Below are 18915 nucleotides of genomic sequence, written 5' to 3'. Positions count from 1 at the left end.
GTGCGGTTCAAAGTCTGTTCGCATGGGCACACAGCAACGCCTGCGCCGGCTGATGGGAGGCGGGAGGTGGGTGTCTGCTGACACTGGGGTTGCTTTCTGTAAAGGAGCCCGTGCATGTGACATCACCCGTGAATTCAGCCCCGTTTCCACGTGCGTGTCTGTGCCCTTGCTGGGGCACAGCTCAGACCAGGGGTTTCCTCATGCAGGGCCCTGCTGCGTCTCTGTGCCACAGTGAGCGCAGGAAGACGTTTGTCAACGCTTCTGCTGTGTGTGAACGAACTCTGAGTAGGGGAAACGTGTGAACTCAACCTGCTGGCCCATTGCCTTTAGAGAAATGGCCCCTGAGAAGCCGCTTTCCCTGGTTCCATCCCTGCTCCTTCTCCTTGCTCCCTGCTGGTGCTGCTGGGGGAGTTGCACCCACGGAGGCAGCCTGCCTGGCTGCTCCCCGTTCTTCTGGGTGCTTGAGCAGGAGAGGGGAGAGAGGGCAGGAGACACCAGGGCTGCAGGAGGTGCCAGCCTTTCAGCTTTGGTTGCCGTTGCTGAAAAGCCTGCTCTGTGCAGGTGGGTGGCAGAGAGCCCTCTCCCCTCCGGTTGCCTTTGTCCGGCATCTGCTGCTTTGCTCCTGCCCCCAGGACCCGCCCTCCTACCTGGCTGCCAGGTGAACCAGCCTCTCCAAGTTGATCTGTTGTTTCTCTGCAGAGAAAGGAAAAATTTGGTTTGCAAGCTTAAAAGTAAAACAGAAACCCTGGGTTTCAAGATGCTTTACTTCTCCTTGGGGAGGGAGAGGAAGAGCAGAGGAAGAGCCTTAATGCTCAGCAGCAGATGATGTCCCCATGGCATGACAGCTTGGTGAGCAGCTGTGAAAAAGCCCCACATGTGGCTCCCTCCTGCTGCTGTGTGCAGGAAAGCTTACACAGAGGGGCTGCTGTGGCCCTTTCGGGGGGGTGGGTGTTATCCTTGCCAAGGCACTTGGCATTGTGCTCCATAGGGAAGGACAAATACTGTCCCTATGGTAGAAGTTTTGGGAAGCTGAGACCACAGGGCATGAGGTGCTTGCTTTCGTGCGGCTTTTTGGACCAGCCACCCCCCACCCCCTGCCAGACTGTGCAAGGTCTCCCCAGCACAAGATGCCAAATCCCACTGGGCTGGACAGGCTGTTGGGTGTGATGTGCAAATGCTGCTGTTACACCAGGATCTCCCAGTCAGGAGATGTTTCCCTGCCTCCTTCCACACCAGGACAAAGCTATAGAGCACCAGCACCAAACCAGTCCTCCTGCATAGTATGCCAGAGGAATTGTCCTGGGAGAGATTAGTGGTTTAAATGAAGTGTTTGGTTTTGCTGCTGGGGCTGTTATTTAGAGCCAGACTGTTACCTGCAAAGCTGCAGGGAACGTCTCATTATCTATAAAACGAAAATAACAATTCCCTGTACTAAATCTCTCTCTGCTGCCTGTTTGTGAAGTGCCAGCGAGACCAGCGAGGGCAGGTAACAAATTTTAACGGCAGGGCAGTGCTTTGGGCAAAGTTCAGGTGTGAACCCAGCCCTGGAGTTTCCTTCGGAGCTGGAAGCACGGTGCAAACGGCAGCTTCCCAGGGCTGGTGCCTGCAGCGTGTGTTTGCTCAGCGCCTGATGCGAGGGGCTCAGGCGCAGGTGTGGTTGTGGAGCTAATATAATATAGTAACGTGGTGTTATCAGGAGGCAGGGAGGGCCCTGAAACCAAACCCGCTCGGTTCCACCTCTGCTTGCCTGCAAACTACTTAAGTAGCTTTTCCTGAATGCTGTGTGCCGCGCTGGGCTGGCTTTGGGGAGCGCAGGGATCACCTGTCACCGCTCAGCGCCGAGGAGGTGAGTCCCGGCTTCTGCCGTCCTTTCAGCCTGGCCTCCCAAACCCTCCTTTTCCATCCCTCTGCCTCTTCCTTACAGAACAACTTGTTCAGATGATTTTCCTAGTCTGCGCTGGTATTTCTTTCCAGCTAAGCCAATCCGTCTCTCTGTATCCCATGAAGAAAACAAAGTCATTGATGAGTGTTGGGACAAAATGCCATTTAAACAGAAAAGGGTTCAGAATCGGTTGCAACTCTGCGTATAACTTGGTTGCTGTTGTCAGCTTCTCATCTCTGGCTGTATGTGAGTATTGCTTCTGGGTATGCTGGGTTTTATTTTTTTGTTAAAGCCCTCTGAGGGTGTGGGGAGGGGAAGAGACAGGTCTTTTCTTAGCCATTGACAAGAAATTCAGCCCCTCTGCCTCAAAACTGAAATTGTCAGGCAGTGGGGGAGACGGACAGATTCCTGCTTCCTCCCCAGGGCTAGAGGTGACGCTGCAGTAAAAGGGAAGAAACCCATTTTTATTTCTCTGTGCGTGTGAGACATCTTTTACTTAACGTTTGGGGTTTACCTTGGGCTAAGCCCCCCTCTGCAAGCCTTCCAGACCCTGGACTACAGCAGGCAGTGGACATTAAGCTAGACCTGGAAAGGAGATGTAAACTGATGGTGGCTCGGTTCACTTTGGTTTGTGAGTCTGCTTCCTCCAGCGAATAGCACCGAGGCTTGCGCTGCTGGAGCTGCAGGGCTGCAGCTTAAATTCCTATCCCAAGGCTGTCAGCCAGCTGGGCACCCATCACAAACGAACAAGGCTGAGACATCCTGTGTCTAGCCCACATCTGAGAAAGGTGGTTGCTGCCCCCAATCGCTTCCTTGCAGATAGAAGGCATCTGAAGCAACACAGAGCCTATCTGGGGTCTCCAAGCGTTCCTTTGAAGTCTTATCGTGCGATTAAAGGAAAGCTGCTGCTGTTCCCCTCTGCCGTTAGCTTGCTGTTTGACCTTGGGCAAGTTATTTAAATGTTCACGGTTATTAAAAGGAGGTATCTTTTGTGACAGTCGAGGTCTAAGCAAGTGTGGAGGGGGAAAGTGAGGGATCCTGGAAGGAAAATAGTATTTATTGTGTGTAATCGGCAGCCCGACAACTCCTCAGCTCAGGAGTGGTGTGTTTCCTCTGCAGCGGCGAGAGGAGAGTGCGATGCTTGCATCTTTGTAAAAACCTCATGGCCACGCTTCCAGCTTCACCCAGTCATCTCTGTATGAGTTATTTGGCTGATGGCAAAGAGGGGAAGAAAGAGAAAAGTGAGAAAGCAGGAAACTGCCCCAACTGTACCTGTTTACTAACACTTGCGCCGTGATGGAGGTCCAATAAACACGCGCGCTCTGTGAAGTTAGGGAACGCTACTTTGCAGCACGTTTGGTGATAACCTGGAGATTTCCCTCTGCCCAGTGCAGCTGTGGCAGAGCTGTGGCCCGGGGCACTGCAGGTTCAGCAGCCCCTCCTGCGCACCCACTGAGCACCCCGCTCAGCCCCCTGACCAGCCGCCCTGCCAGGTCCCACCCGGCTCTGCCAGGCATGGCAAAGGCGAGTGTTGGCGGGGACGTGCCCTGTAGGAGCCTTTTCCTCTCCGCTGCAATGGAGGCAAAGAATTTAGTGGGCTGCAAAACTGGATTTTCTCCTCGTTTCTTCAGATGGGTTCCCTCTCTGCAGCTAAGGAAGGGAAACGATGCACCAGCCGGCTGCTCTGGCGTGCGGGGTGCGGGCAGGCAGTTACGGGGGGAAACTCCTCCTGTGTGTCTCACGTTCTGTTCAGTCCCCTTCATCCAAAGACCCCAAAGCACTTGGGGGCTGCACTGTGGTGGGACAGGAGGCAGAAGCGTCTCTGCAAACTGGGAACATGCTGCACAGTCCAGAAATGGGTCATAAGCTGAAGGACATTCAGGCTGATGGGACCCGTCGTGCCTTGTTGCCACAGGGCAACTCGATCAGGGCTCATTTAGGGTGAGAAGTCGGAGGACATGAACCCTGAGAATTAGGCAGCAAGTTGGTTTACTCCTGAATTAATGTCTTGCTAACTCCTTCTACCTTTCCCAGAATAACTACAGACCATCTTTCTGAGATGCTTTTAGCAAAACAGCAGTTTGGTGGGCTAGATGCTGGCAACCTTGCAGGATTTCTTTTGTTCGTAGACTGACATAGTGGCAGGCTCATAACAGGTTACTAAGAAGCATCTGCTTACTCTTGCCTTAGCTGCTTAGTCCCTGTCCTGATCTGGTGGCCTCTCCCCTCTGAAGAAGGCTGGAGAGAGGGAGCATGTTACTGGGCAAATAAATGACTCAGACTAATGAGTAAGGTAATTGCCATTCACTGTTAGATGAGGCTAAAGTGGGTCAGGTTTGTTTGTGAAACTCCATGGAGGCACCATCTGTTCTCTGCGCCCCATCCCAGGGGCTGGAGGCAGGATTGGGGTGAAACTGCTTCCCTGGGAGCCTGCAGAGCAGCACGGGAGATGCCCCGGTCATTAGGAGCGGTGTGGGTCTCTAGAGATGACCCTGTGTGACTGCAGGCGAGTGCCTGCAGCCCTGATCCTCCAAGTGGGCTCTTAATTGATTTCACTGGGAGAGGGGACCCTCAGTCCTTTTGTCTCTCTGCTACAACTGCCCATCTATAAGATGAGGCCGGACAGGACACTGAGAGGTCATTAGACCTCCCTCAGCCCGAAGGCAGGATTGGATTTTCCCAAACCGTGTCTGACAGGTGCCTGTCTCACCTGTCACGAAACCTGGCACCGATGTAGTTTGCATCTTTTAACCCTGCCGCTCTCCCAGATGTCCCCTCTTCATCGTCCTGTGCCTGCAAGCCTGCCGGGAATGGGGAGACTCTCTTTCAGGGATGACATGTCTGCATGATACCTGGGTTTTGCCCTTTCCCCTGCCCTGGACCGCACTGTGCCTAACAAGCTCTCTCTTCTCTCAGACCACAGCACGTGAGCAGGAGGGGAAGCCTGGGGTGGGATTCCTGCCAGCCCACGGCCAGACCCCACAGTGCTGGGGCCACATCTTGCAATAAGAGGAAGAGGAAAAGACGGTTCATTCACCGTTGCTAAAAATGGGAGACAGCATCTGTCCAGCAGACCAGGAAGGGAAGCTCCAGACCTTGCCTGGGGGGCATCCCCGGGAGTGCCACAGCCGGAGCGCCACAGCCCTGTGGCAGTGAGGGGTGTCGGGGCAGCGTGGCTCAGAGGACCTGGCTCACCATGCTCTTCCACAACCGCAAGACCCAGCTCCTGCTGGTCAACTCGCTGACGTTCGGCCTGGAGGTCTGCCTGGCAGCAGGGATAACCTACGTGCCTCCGCTGCTGCTGGAAGTGGGTGTGGAGGAGAAGTTCATGACCATGGTTTTGGGTAGGCAGTTCGTCTCTCGTCTTTGAGGTGCTTGTTTCCCCTTCGAGACTGGAGGGTGTGGGCTAATGAGGGCATGGAGGCTTGCCTCTGCGGGGTGGTTGCAAGGCTGCTGTTTGGTCAAGGGCAGCTTTGGAGGAGGGGGCTGTGACCCTGTGAAGCTTAATGAGGTCCTGAAGCATCCCAGGCTTTTTATACAGAGCATGCACACCAGCGTCCTCCAGATCTGTCCCCCTAACGCCACCTCTTTCTCTTTTCCAGGGATAGGACCTGTCCTTGGCTTGGTTTTTGTCCCACTGATTGGATCTGCCAGCGACCACTGGCACAGCAGCTATGGCCGAAGGCGGCCTTTCATCTGGATGCTTTGCCTGGGAGTCCTGCTGAGCCTCTTCGTCATCCCACATGCCAGCAGCCTGGCCAGCCTGTTTGCCCTCAACACTCGCCCGCTGGAGATTGCCTTCCTCATCCTGGGCATTGGGCTACTGGATTTCTGCGGCCAGGTCTGCTTCACACCGCTGGAGGCCCTGCTCTCAGACCTCTTCCAGGAGCCAGACAACTGCCGCCAGGCCTTCTCCATGTACGCCTTCATGATCAGCTTGGGGGGCTGCATCGGCTACCTGCTCCCAGCCATTGACTGGGGCGGCAGCTTCCTGGCCCCGTTCTTGGGAGGGCAGGAGACCTGCCTCTTCAGCCTCCTTGCCATCATCTTCCTCGGCTGTGTGCTGGCCACACTCTTTGTGTCGGAGGAGGCGGCCACCCCGGCAGATGTTCTGGATGGCCCAGCGCTGAAGGACGCTCCCCCTAAGCCCTCGCCTCCTGCCTGCTGCTCTTGCCAGCTCTCCAGGAGCTCGTGTCTCCTGCAGGCCAGGCATACGATGCAGGCCCTGAGAAACCTCTGCACGCTGGTGCCGCGGCTTCACAGCCTCTACTGCCGCATCCCCAAGGTCATCCGGCGCCTGTTCGTGGCCGAGCTCTGCAGCTGGATGGCACTCATGACTTTCATGCTGTTCTACACAGACTTTGTTGGGGAAGGGCTGTACCACGGCATCCCCAGAGCCAAGCCGGGCACGGATGCCAGGCGCCACTATGATGAAGGTGAGAAGTGAACCAGCTACTCTGAGGCTGCAGCACGTGTTCCCTAGGACAGCAGTGTTTGGTGGAAGCTAGGAATGAGCTCAGCTCTGCTTGTAATGTGAAATAGTTACAGGAAAGTAGACTTTACAGATGGGTCAGGAAAAAGCATTCCCCCCCGGCTCCCAGAGCATTACACAGTGGACCAAACAGGGAAATTTTTTTGTCCTGTGAGTTACCCAGCAGAGAACTGGATCTGGCAGTGCAGCCCTGGCCTGGGGCTGAATTGTTAAGAGGCAGAACAATCTGGCAGGTTGTGCACTGAACAGGATGGATCCGGCTCTCTCTGCAAGCTGTGGCTGCTGTTGCCAGCTCCTTTCACTGCTTTTCCCTCCTTTTTACATGAGGGGTGATGGTGCTCCCCATCTCCTGGAGAGCAGGGGCTGGAAAACCAGGACATGCTCAGTGGCAGTGCGGTGGGCTTTGCTGCATCTTCCTTTCATGCTGCTGTGAGATTCCCATCTCACATCTGGATCTGGGGAGCCCTTGAGCAGCTTCCCCAGTTCTCACCCTCTCTCCAATGCTTTCTGATAGCGCTCACCGCTGGAATCTGTAGCTGCTGTGTCCACATCATGGGATGCTGCTCGCTGTGACACGTTACCTGCCTACTGTTGTTGCCTGCTGTGGTGTGCCAGAGCCTTGACTCGCTGCCCAGCCCTTCTTTTGCTCTCCCTGATCTAAGTCTTTTATTGTCGGTGGCACCTTCCTGGCCCTCCTCCTCCAGCTGTATATCTTGCCCTCTGAGTTTTCCACTCACTGCCTCCGTGAGCTCTGCAGTACACTGCCTCTTTGTGCTGAGTGTCTGTTTAACTTAAAGGGAGCTTAATTATTACTTAACACTTGCACTGTATAGCTTCCAGGAGGTCAGGACTCCATTGTGCTAGCTGTCATAGAAACATGTGTTGAGTAATGATCCTTACTTCAAAGAGTTAATGCTTTTAATTCCCTGAAATCTGATAGATCTTTGCAAAGGGTAAGGTCTGGATTGCTACCGGATAGTGCAGTCATTTAGGGGGTGTTGTATACTTTACCTTGGCTTAAGCACAATTCCTTGCTCCTTTTGTTCTGTTGCTGGTTTTGGCATCAGATAACAGCAGATCCTGGTTCATAAGCAGGTGACAGATCCTGCCTCAAGAGTAGGAAGGTGCAAACAATGGACAACGGCTTCCAAAGAGAAGAATGGCACTGGGACTCCCATCTCCCATTGCCCCTCTGGTTAGACTGGGGTGCCCAGGAGCAAGCGTAGGAGATACTCGCTGCTGGTGGAGGGTGGGAGCTGCAGGCTGGCTGCTGCAGCCCTGCGATACGTTAGGTGATGCTGCTCTGCTTCCTGACTGAGCCGTGCGGTTCTTGGGGCTCTTTGCAGCTGTGCTGCACTCCGCAGGGGCTGTACTGAGCTGGGCACCCAAGGAGGGGGAAGGGGACCAAAGGTGTTTGGCTGTGTGACGCCTGGGGGTAGTCACCGTGTGTCTGTCACCATCTCTGCTTACCTACAGGTGTCCGGATGGGTAGTTTGGGCCTCTTCCTGCAATGCATCACATCCATCTTCTTTTCGACAATCATGGACCGGATGGTGAAGCAGTTTGGGACGCGGGCGGTCTACCTGGCGAGCGTGGTGTTCTTCCCCGTGGCTGCCTTCGTCATGTGCCTTTCCCACAGTGTCATCGTTGTTACCATCTCAGCTGCTCTGACGGGCTTCACCTTCTCTGCACTCCAGATCCTGCCATACACACTGGCATCACTGTATCATCATGAAAAACAGGTAGGGATCCGCGCCAGGGGGCAACGTGCCAGGTAGCTGTGGGGACAGCTTGGCCAGCCTCTTTTGCCACTTGTAGCTGGTACAGTCAGTTCAGCCCATGGAAGAGAAACGTATGCCTGTGTGCAAAGGTTTTCCACATGTGCCTCTTCTCTCCAGGCTGTGTCTTCTCTGAAGATTCATCTGAAATGGAGGAGCTAAGAGAGTTTAGCGTCTCCTTCCTTAGGCATCCCCTGCTGGCAACAAGCATATTACGCAATTTTAAAAAGTGGGGAGGCAGTAAGATGGGAGAAATCAGCTAGGGTTGGTGTATCAAAAGGGGCGCCCTGTGATTCTCTGTGTTCTGCATACTTTTAGGGAACCTGGTGCAGGTTAGTTACACCTGTGTGCATTCTGCATCCAAGTCACATCTGTAGCACTGCCAACCTGAGGTGCTAAAAGTCTCCAGAATTTTCAGCCCTTAGAGGTCCTGCCTTCCAATTTTTGTCCGTAGCATGAAGATCAGTAAAATGAAAACCTGAGGTTCTTCCTATTCCCCTAGCTCCAAGAAAAATAAACGTTGTGAAACTTTTGACACCAATACAAAAGCTAGTAATCGTGTCCCACAGATGTTATCCTTGTGGAGAAGTCCTAGGAGGTTCCTGAGTTGCACAGTGGATTAATAGGAGTTTCTCTTGTGCTGCAAATGCAAAATTAATTTGTGGTTTGAGAGCAGCTCTTTCATCCCAATAGCAGGCGGTTCATGAAATAAAGTAGGAGATTTACCACAGGCATCCAGATGTTCACATTGAACAAATACTTGTGACCAACCCACCCCAATTTGCATCAGGCACCCTGTCAAAATAGGGGTAGGAGGGAGTGTTCTGCTTTGCAAAAACTCAGCTTGGCTGGGATCTCCCATGGACATAATATCAAGAGGATGAAAACCAAGCTCCACAGGCTGGGAATGTGAAGGCCACATGCCCAACTGTTTGTCAAAGGCTTGACAGGGAAGCGCTCATAGTACAATGAGGTGTGGGTACAGCTGGGTTTGGCCTCTCTGTTGCCCTAACTCGAAAGTTCCTCCTTCCTTTACCAACTACTTTGCGGCAGGCTGCAGGGAGACCCCACAAGAAGTAGTCCCCAAAATGCCTTTTGTGGAAAGTTGTCCAGCGTCCCCATTTCTGTTCTGTCCTTTATTCTTATACTGTTGGAATCTGTCATCGGTTTTGTTTGCCTTCCCTCGTTCCTGCTTCCTCTCTTCCCTCTCTTTTTTTTACTCCCCCCCCCCACTTTAAACGCTCCTCCTGAAGCAAATCAGCAGAAGGGGCATCCAGAGTGGCTGTTGCTTCCACCCTGTGCGGGATCGTTGGCGAAAGCCTGCAAGGCCACCTCAGCTGGAGCTCCTTGCTGTGCACAGGCTGTGTAAGTCACTCTGCTCTCCTGCATGTCCTCTCATCTTCGCATGGCTGCTAAACCTCGTCTGGAACAGGAGGAAAAGCTCTGCATGTTCTAACAGCGCTTGAAAGCTCGGTAGAGGTGAGATGCATGGTGAGCACTCACACCTTCTGCAGGAGGTTGGGGAGAGCTGGGTTCCTTGCTCCCACCGCTCCCCATCAGCTGTAGAGGCAGATGAAGTTCTTGGTTGAGGCACCGGTGGCTCCTGTGGTTGTGTCCTGTGTTACAAGGGGTGGTTTTAAAGCCTAAGTTCTCACCAAGGTCATGCCTGTGAGTATCTAAGTCGTTTTCTCTAGATCTAAATTCTCTGCACTGGTATTTTTAGACGCTCCAGCCAGGACTCGTGTATCTCTGAAGTCCTAGTCGGCATCAGTATAGAAACGAAGCAATTGTGGCGTGAGCCTTTAGGGCAGCTCAGCAGGGTTCTGGAAGTGTCAGTGTCAAGTGCAAAGGGCTGGAGCTGCGGGGGACATCCTAGTCTGGCTCACGCTGTGCCCTTTCTGTGCTGGGTTTGAGTTGCTTTGCAGCGTGATGGCAGTAGGAGGCACGTGGGAGGATTTTGAAGCTCCGCGCAAGGTGAGCGACGGTCATGGGTTGATGCATTTAAGCATAAATTCATGAGCCCAGGCAGAACTGAGGAGCTGAGGGTGTAGTGAGCAGCTGAGCAGAGCCCAGGTAAAGCTTTTGGAAGAGGACTGCTGTTCAGGGAAATTGTTCTCGTCTGGTTTCTCTTCTCAGATTGAATCTGAAACTGTTTCTGCTACAGATCTGCAGCCATGGCCTGGGGCGGCATGAAGGGAGACAGGCTGGTGCTGACACACACCGGGGCAGGGCTGGGTGTAACTGGGTGGGTGCCAGGGCTGCGGGAAGCATTGGGATGGCCTGCAAGAGAGCTGGAGTGCCCACACGCTCCTGATCCGTGTCCAGGTCCCACCTGCAAAAGGAAGTTCAGGCAAGCCCCTCTGAGCCCTGCGGGGGGGTACGGTGCTCTCCAACAGGTGCTGTTTTTTCCTTTTTCTTTTCTTTCTTTGTTCAGTCTCGTGCAGATAATGGATTAATGTGTCCTTCGTTATCTGCTGTACCCCATGCAGACCAGCGGTTGTGCATAATTGCAAGTGCCCTGGAGTTTTAAAGCTGGAGCTCTGCAGCATTTTTGCTGTCTGCACGTGACTGCCCATTATTTGTTGGTGTTAACCTGGAGAGCTTTTTGATCCAAATAACTCTGTGAATACTGCTTGAGTGAGCCGTGCCCCAGAGATCTCACAGGTTGAGCAGAGCGAGGCTAAAAAACGTGAGAAGAAAAAGATTCTTGTTCTTGCCCCCCACCTTTTCTAGCCTGAGTGAGGAGGCGCAGGTCTGGCAGATGAAGCAGCTCAGCTGAGGTCATGCATGCACGGTCTGTTGCAGAGCTGAGAACAGAGCTTTTTCCTGAGTTCCCAGCGCTGTGCCATCCCGGCTGGTGTTGGAAGTGTCCCACGTGCTAAGAAGTGGCTGTGCACCCAGGGCTCTGAACTGTTCGCCTGCCCGTTGGAGGGTTTGGGTTTCCCAGTCAACCGTTTTATAAACGCTCCCGTTTGCACCGGAGGGGACGGTCTGGCTTTGTGATAGCTCCAAGGTGGGCTCTGGCCCTTTGCTCCTGGCCTGCAAGTGTGCGCCAGCGGCTGTCGGGGTGGGATGAGCTGTAGTTGGTGCCCAGATTCCCGTGGCACCCAGTGAGGAGGTGACAACCCAGGGCTCAGCACAGAGCCTGGGCTGACTTTGGGGTGCAGCACTCTGCTGAGCCCCAGAGCTTCAGCACAGCAAAGGCACCACTTGGCCAGATTCCCCCAGGGAGTCAGGGTTGCTTTGAACCCCACGCCAGTTGGGAAAAGCCAGGCTGGCTCCTGGAGCCCATCTCACATGGGCCAGGCTCTCTGCAGGCGCTCCCCACCTCCAACAGCCTGACCCAGTGCACACAAAGCACAGAGTGGTTTTGCTCTCTTGCACAAAAATTGGGGCCCCCCCCTGCCCCCCACCTCACTTGCTGGGCTCCACCCTGCCGACTCATTCCTCACGTGCCCTTCTGCTTTCCCCCAGGTATTTTTGCATAAATACAAGAGCAAAGAGGAGGGAGATGCAGCTCGACTGGACAAGAAATCAGCCTTCTCCAAAGGTCTCCTTTCCAGCCAGAAGCTGCCTTACCAGAATGGACACGCTGGGAGCCTCTTCTCTTCTTCCTCCTCTTCCTCCTGCCCTCCAGCTGCCAGCTCGGCTCTGTGCGTCAGCTCCTCCTGCGACGTCTCGCTTATGATGATGGTGGGAGAACCGGACTCGGTGGCTCCTGGCCGAGGGATCTGCTTGGACCTGGCTATTTTGGACAGTGCTTTCCTCCTCTCTCAGGTTGTCCCCTCCCTCTTCATGGGGTCCATTGTCCAGTTTACACAGTCAGTGACTGCCTACATGGTGTCAGCTGCCGGCTTTGGCCTGATCGCCATTTACTTTGCAACCAAAGTTGTCTTTGATAAGAGTGACATGGCGAAGTATTCGGTGTGATGTGGAAAGCGCCGGGGCGGCGCGCGGGTGCCTGCACGTGGCCATACGAGGTGTATGTGTGGTGTTCACGTGGCCACCACGGGAAGCCTCGTGTGGCACCTGCTCTCCCCATGCCACAGCCCCGGGGGCGGGGTAGTTCTGGGGCTGGGGGCAGGAGACATGCAGCAGGGCTAATCTCAGGTGTAAATATGAGGCATCGGGGCATTGTGCTTCGGGCCATCAGTGCTTTCCAAAGGTGCCTTGATCAGAAGAAAGCACTGCACAGCCAGCACCAAAGGGGTTATACAGGGGAGAGACAGGAAAGGACTTTTCCTTTAATAACGGGTCGTGTTTGTGAACAGGAGAGGCGGTGGTATGGGAAGGGGGGGAGGGAATCATTGGCTCTCCTGTTTTCCAGTTATAGCTGTATCCTATTCCCCCGCTTGTAGTTTTACTCAACTTCTTGAGCAATACTTCTGCAAATAGGACACTGGGAGGAGTTTTCTTTGGAAAAAAAGATGGGTGGCTAAGGTTTGGCCGTGGAGCAAAGGGGGTGCGTATGTGTGCACACACGCTTCCGTCCTTCCCCACCTCTGTTGTGACTGGGAGAAACCATTTAGGAGAAAAGTTACTATGTCTTGTTTTGGAAAAACAAGTAACGTTTCATTAGGACCAGTTCCAAAAAGTGACTTACCTTTTACCTATGTACCAAGTTGCATCAGAGGGAAAAGACTTCTTAACTTTTTTTTTTTTTTTAATGATTGTTTTTAGCTTTCTTCACACAGTTCTCAGTAGCTCTGACCTCTCACTCCCCAGTGCTCAGAACTGCTGCCTGCCTTGTCCCCTAACAGATCTGTGCCTCTTCCACACCTGGCCACTAAAAGATGCTGCCATATCACAAGGGAAATCTGTTCTCAGGAGGTTTTATGTCCTGTGGCAGCAAAGTAGACCAGAAGGGGTTTGCTGCAAGGCTGCCTGGGAGCAAGCGTGCCAGTCCAGAGGGGCTGGGGGAGTTGCTTCTCCGCTGATGAGTAGCTGGACTCGGCAGCAGTCACTGCTGGCGTAGGTGCCTGGAGTTGGTCGCTGGCTGCGTCTGTTTTCCCTCAGGAACGTGTCCCCAGAGCAGCTTTCGAGGCCAGACTCCTCTTCCCAGACAGAGGCTGCCAGCTGTGCTTGCCGGCTGGCAGGAGCACACCTTGCAGGGAGCGCAGCCCCCTGCCCAGCACCGTGGCAGAATTAACACCTTGCCAGCATGCCCAGGGAGGCTCCTAAAGCAGCATCATTAACAGGAGGTGGGTGGGATGAAATGTGCCTGCAGCCGCTCTGGCAGCTGCTTCAGAGCAGGGTGAGCTTAGTTCTTGGGGGCTGGACAAACGGAGCAGGACAGAAACTCTTGATGCTGTTTACACCTGTGATTTGCTGATCCACATTACATATTTACTATGTTAGACTTGTTTGGGCTTTTTGAAATTTGTTTGATTTCTAGACAGGAATCGAGATACTGTTACTGAGGCACAACATAAACACTGTTAGAGTAAGGCAAAGTGCCTCTTGCTCCCATAGCACTGGGACCAAATGCTTCTGGATGGTTCCGTCTGCTGAGCTCCCAGGTGTGAGTCATCTCCCACGAGCAGATCGTGTCCCCTTCTGGCCAGTCCCATTCCCCATAGGACTGGACCAGCTGGAATAATTCTGCTGGTGGCAGATTTCTGCCACTCGACTACTCATACACTACTCATAGTCTAGGGTCCTGGCCCGCAGTCACCACGTAGACTCCAAACTGCCTACGGAGCGTGGAGGAAGGCATGAATTGGTCCTTTGGAGGCCAGGCTGTGAGTATGCAGCTGTTCAACGGTCCTTAACTGTGGCTGCTCTAAACAAAGTGTTTGTGACTAATTTTTCTGCGGAGGTGTGTGGGCAGTGAGAGGCGCTGGTGAGGTTCGGCTGAAGGGCAAAATGTTGCTATTTTTGCAAGATCTTGTCAGACTATTCCTTGGCGTGGAAGCAAGGTTACTCCCCTGCTGTCTGCAGACGAGTCCTGGGAGGGCTTCGAAGTTTTTTAAACATTTCTTTCCCGTAAAGGGTCCCTGTTTTTGTGTTATTTCTTCTCAAATTATATGCCTACCAGCCTCCCTTTCCCACAACAAGGTTTGTGTGCTGAAATGCAGCTGTTTTGGGGATGAATTTGGCAGCTGCTTAACCACCTACGGAAACAGTTTCTCATCTGTACTTCCTACCCTGGTCTCTGTCCTCTTCATGCTTCAGGAGGATGCCTTTGAGGCAACATGTTCTTGCCAAAGGTGGGGTGTTTCTTGGATGAATGCTCCCAGTGGTCAGTAACCTCTGCCTCAAAATTTTTCATGGGTCCCTACCTGAGTGCTGAAGAATCCTTTATTTTTATTTTGTTCTGATGTAAAATGTGGGGAACCTTCACAGGTGGAGGCTGCTGTGCTGTTAAGTGCTTTTGATAATTGAGCCATTTTGTTTAAGTGCCTAAAGAGTACTTGCACACCAAACTTCAGGTGTACGGGTTTGAGGATAAAGGTCTTGGAAACTTCATTACAGACATCCAAGAGATAAAACGGTGGGCTGGACGGGGAGGCAGCCTTCTTTTATAATGTTCTTCAGTTTGGAACATGAAAGAACGAGATGTTGCAGTTCTTGATCCATAACTTGTCTGTCTCTCAAGAGGAGAAAACTTCAGCCTGCCAGATACCTCGGCTGACCTGCCCTCCACGTGCTGAGGTGGCTTTGGTGCAGCTGTCGCTGGTGGATACGCTGAGGTTTGGGCTCACGGCACGTGTAGCCTGTGCCTTGGCTGAGCTGGACAGGTTAGTATTAGTGTGGGGAGGGTCTCAGACCTGTCCTTCACTGAGAGACCAAGCGTGCCTTTGGCCCCCCTGTTCTCCCATCCCCTTCGTGGCGCCAGGTCACGGACTTGTCACCCGGATCTCCTCCGCAAATCTGGTGTCTGCTTCTGGAGTGTGGGCTCTGATCTCACTGGTCCTAGGAGAAGGCAGGCTGGGGTTTTCCAGTTTTCTCATAGATCAGATATGCTTCCAGGGAGGTGCCTGCTTTTCCTTAATTTATGTTCAGAAAAGACAGCTGAGTGACCGAACTTGTGGCTCAGCAGCTGGCTGCTCTTGCTCTTTGCCGCCGTGTCCCTGATGGGTGCCCATCATCTTGCTTTGACCTGACCTGTGCCCGGGCTGATGACGGAGCTCGTTTCTCTGGAGCTGGCTGATCCAGCTGGAGGGACACGATCCAGCCTGAACCAGGGGCTCCTCACCCAGTTGTCCTCTGGCTGCACTGCTTTTGCTTTAGCCAGTTCAGCAAGTATGAGAAGGGCTACTTGATTATCCAAGAGACTCATTTCTCCCCTACCCCTGGCAACCTTCTTCCCATTTCTCCATCTGGAGTGAAACCCTGCAAATTCAGTAATTGCTCCTTCCCTTCTTACCCTCCTGTTCCATCAGGAGATTCGGGCTGTTTGCCCTGGATGGGTGGTGGGCAGCTGGGAGGCAAGGGGAGCAGCTTTCTGCGTGAGAGTTCAGTGGGGAGGAAAGACAAGGCAGCAGCCTCAGAGGAGAACAGAAAGAGATCAGGGTAAGGGACCAGGAGGAGAGGGGGTTCCAGGGAAACCTGAGTTTTGTAGCTGTGTGAAGGACCAGTATGGGACACTGGCTGGAACTGGGCTGGCTGTGCCCCGGACACCGGCCTTTGGCACTATGCTGGTGCCCTGGCAGTGGGTGAGAGCATCCCCCTGGTTACAGCCTCGCCCTGTCCATAAAGCACTTCATAACCCTTCGTGCTTGTAACCTCACGCCAGCGCGATGCCAGCCCGTCGCACGAGCTGGCTGCACAGACTGAGCTCAGGTCTGGAGCTGGGGGGTCAGCAGCTGCCTCCCCCACACCCACAAGGGCCCTCTCCGTGTGCTCTGTTATTACCAAAAGCCTTTCTTCCTAGTCCAGGCTCTCGCTGGGGCTGACAGGAGAGGCATTTTCCAGAGCATCTGTTGAGAAACTCCTTTCTTGGTGAGATTTGTCCTTTCCGCCTAACCCAGCGTGCTGCTGCTAAGAGCGGCTTCTCTGTGTCGGGGTCATGTACAGACCAGCAAGGGACACAGGCACGTTCTAGTAAAGGTAAGCGCATCCCTTACATGTTGTCACTGACAGAACCTGTGTGAACATCGAAATCTCCCCAGGACTTGATGATGCTGTACAAATCACAGGTTGCGGTACGAGCTCCTCGGAGGCGGTTACCGTGAGCTTTTCTGTTTCAGGTAGTAGGTGCACTTCTACGTTCTGCTCACGGGTGAAGCATGCTGTGCCTCTCCTTTCCTTCTGGGAGGGGGGAGCAGAGGGGGGGAGGGAGAATGTCTTTAATGTGAGACTTGTGAATCTCAAGGTTAGGGAAGGATGGATGGATGCTGTTTTTCCTTTTGAGATCATATACTGTCTGCCAGATGTTCATGTTTTATTTATTCAGTAGAGTAAATATTTTGTATAAAATGTAAGAGGAAGGCTATTATAAATTTTTATGAAAAGGAGGAAATAAAAGGTGTTTAAATGGGACAGCTGTGTGTGTCGCTAAACCGATGGCATTGCAGGGAGCGCCGCCAGGTGGCGCCACGAGCGCTGCGGTGAGGGGCGGGGCCGGGGCGGGGGCGGGGCCGGGGGACGCTCGGTGTAGGGCTCCTCCCGCCGGTCACCGAGTATCCCGCTGGTCACCGGGCCCGGTATCCTGCTGGTAACTGGGCCCAGTAACCGAGCATCCTGCTGGTAGCCAAGCATCCTGCCACTAACTGGGCCCAGTAACCGAGCATCCTGCTGGTAGCCAAGCATCCTGCCACTAACTGGGCCCAGTAACCGAGCATCCTGCTGGTAACCGAGCATCCTGCCACTAACTGGGCCCAGTAACCGAGCATCCTGCTGGTAACCGAGCATCCCGCTGGTAACTGAGCATCCTGCCACTAACTGGGCCCAGTAACCGAGCATCCTGCCACTAACTGGGCCCAGTAACCGAGCATCCTGCTGGTAACCGAGCATCCCGCTGGTAACTGAGCATCCTGCCACTAACTGGGCCTGGTAACGGAGCATCCCGCTGGTAACTGAGCACCTGCCACTAACTGGGCCTGGTAACAGAGCATCCCGCTGGTAACCAAGCATCCTGCTGGTAACTGGGCCCAGTAACCGAGCATCCCGCTGATAACCGAACATCCCACCAGTCACCAGGCCCAGTAACCCAGCACTGGGCCCAGTCATGGAGCATTCTGCTGGTAACTAGCCTGGTAACCGAGCATCCTGCTGATAACCAAGCATCCTGCTGGTAACTGGGCCCAGTAACTGAGCATCCCACTGGTCAGTGGGCCCCATAACTGAGCACCGTGCTCATGGACCGAGCATCCTGCTGGTAACCAAGCACCAGAGCTGTGGACATAGCATCCCACCGGTAACCGAGCATTCCACCAACCCGCTTCCCTGCCTCTTTCCCCACTGAGCAGGCGGGCAGGTAGGTGCGGAGCCGCCTGCTGTTACCTGTGGCAGCGCTTCAACGCGTTGTGCGTGGAGCTCGGGCGTGAACATCCCCCTCACTCCGCTAGGTGCTGTGCGAGCCTCGGGGAAAACGTGCTCCCTGCTCCAATCCCCAGTAATTCTGTGCCACAGTGTAAATCAAAGCCGGTTGTGTGTGAGCCCTGCGGTGTGGCGGTAGGTACAACCCGAGGGGTTGGAGGAGCTGAGGTGGTCCCTACAAGGGATTTAAGTATTATCAGCACTTACAAAGGCTGCGAAGCGGAGGCGCGGGATAAGTGACACCCAGCGCACAGCAGCGAGTCGGGGCAATGGGGGGCCCTTTCCAAATGACCACTCGTCTTCATTGCTGGGGTGGCTTTGTTTTGTTTTGTTTCTGTTTTTCAAATGTGAAGCCTTACTGCAGGTTTTGTTCAGGCTCGAAGTCTCATGCTTCTTACCAAGCGGAGAAACGCTGCGCTGCCTTGTGCTTATGGGGTAGGTAACAGAAATTCCCTCGTTTTGCAGAGGTGCTGCTTGCCTGGGAATGTGCTCCTGCTTGGAAAGATTCAATCCCAACCCCCCGTCGCCATCAAACCCTACCAGTGGTCCTAGGTAAAGGCGCTTCCCCCCTCTGGTCGGTGTTTGCCACGGGCTGGGGCACCCCGCTGTCATTGTTGTGACTCTGGTGCTTTTGCCCGTCGCAGCCGCGTGCCCCTCGTGATGCCACGAGGAACACCGTGCGTTCCCGAGTGACCCCGTGATGCTGCAAGGAACACCGCGCGTTCCTGAGTGACCCCGCGATGCCACGAGGAACACCGCGTGTTCCTGAGTGACCACACGATGCCGTGAGGGACACCACGCGTTCCTGAGTGACCCTGCCAGCCTGGAACGCCGCTTGCTGCTGGCACAGGATCGGTCCCCAGCGGCCTGCGAGCCACCCCTTGGTGTGGTTCTGTGGGGCTCAGCCTCCATGTCAGAGGGGACCCCAAGGCCACCCTCAGCCCTGTCCCTCAGGAAGCCACCAGCTGCCTGCGAAGCCACGGCAAGGACAGGTGGCCTGGTACAGCTCCTGGTCACCGCAGCCGCCCCCAGCGCCACTGCCCTGCCAGGACTATTCCTTCGGTGATGGAAAAGCCGGGTCCAAACCGTGCCAGCAGCGAGCATCGCCGCTGCCTGCTGGGGCTCGACGCTTTTCTCCTGAAACCTTGGAGACATCTGGGATCGCTTCCTGCTTCCCGCTTCCCACTTCCCGGCCGATGGACGGGGCGAGGAAACGATGGTGAACGGCGGCAGCGGCCGGGGCATCTCCTGGGGGACCAGCCCCAGCACCCCGGGACAGC

General features: G+C 54.3%; 1 protein-coding gene and 1 long non-coding RNA gene across 3 annotated transcripts in view; one reads left to right on the top strand and one right to left on the bottom strand.

Moving 5' to 3' along the window:
* Nucleotides 1-16636, top strand: part of SLC45A3 (solute carrier family 45 member 3) — a 30867-nt gene extending 14231 nt beyond the window's left edge. For both annotated transcript variants that reach the window (XM_037410170.1, XM_037410171.1), the window contains 4 exons: nucleotides 4799-5226; nucleotides 5485-6318; nucleotides 7851-8116; nucleotides 11627-16636. In XM_037410170.1, coding sequence (XP_037266067.1) covers nucleotides 5079-5226; nucleotides 5485-6318; nucleotides 7851-8116; nucleotides 11627-12082 — 1704 coding nt within the window. In that variant the 5' untranslated portion in view covers nucleotides 4799-5078 and the 3' untranslated portion in view covers nucleotides 12083-16636. The remainder of the gene's footprint in view (nucleotides 1-4798; nucleotides 5227-5484; nucleotides 6319-7850; nucleotides 8117-11626) is intronic.
* Nucleotides 7-11820, bottom strand: LOC119158367. The gene is made up of 3 exons (XR_005107846.1): nucleotides 11732-11820; nucleotides 1823-3093; nucleotides 7-693 (listed from the first exon to the last, which is right to left on the bottom strand). It is a non-coding gene; the product is annotated as an uncharacterized LOC119158367 (long non-coding RNA).
* Nucleotides 16637-18915: the final 2279 nt, after the last annotated feature.

This window comes from Falco rusticolus, chromosome 17 (assembly GCF_015220075.1).
Source record: "Falco rusticolus isolate bFalRus1 chromosome 17, bFalRus1.pri, whole genome shotgun sequence".
Taxonomy (NCBI): Eukaryota; Metazoa; Chordata; class Aves; order Falconiformes; family Falconidae; genus Falco; species Falco rusticolus.
The sequence above is the reverse complement of the archived record's forward strand: the minus strand, read 5'-3'. Positions and strand labels throughout refer to the sequence as shown.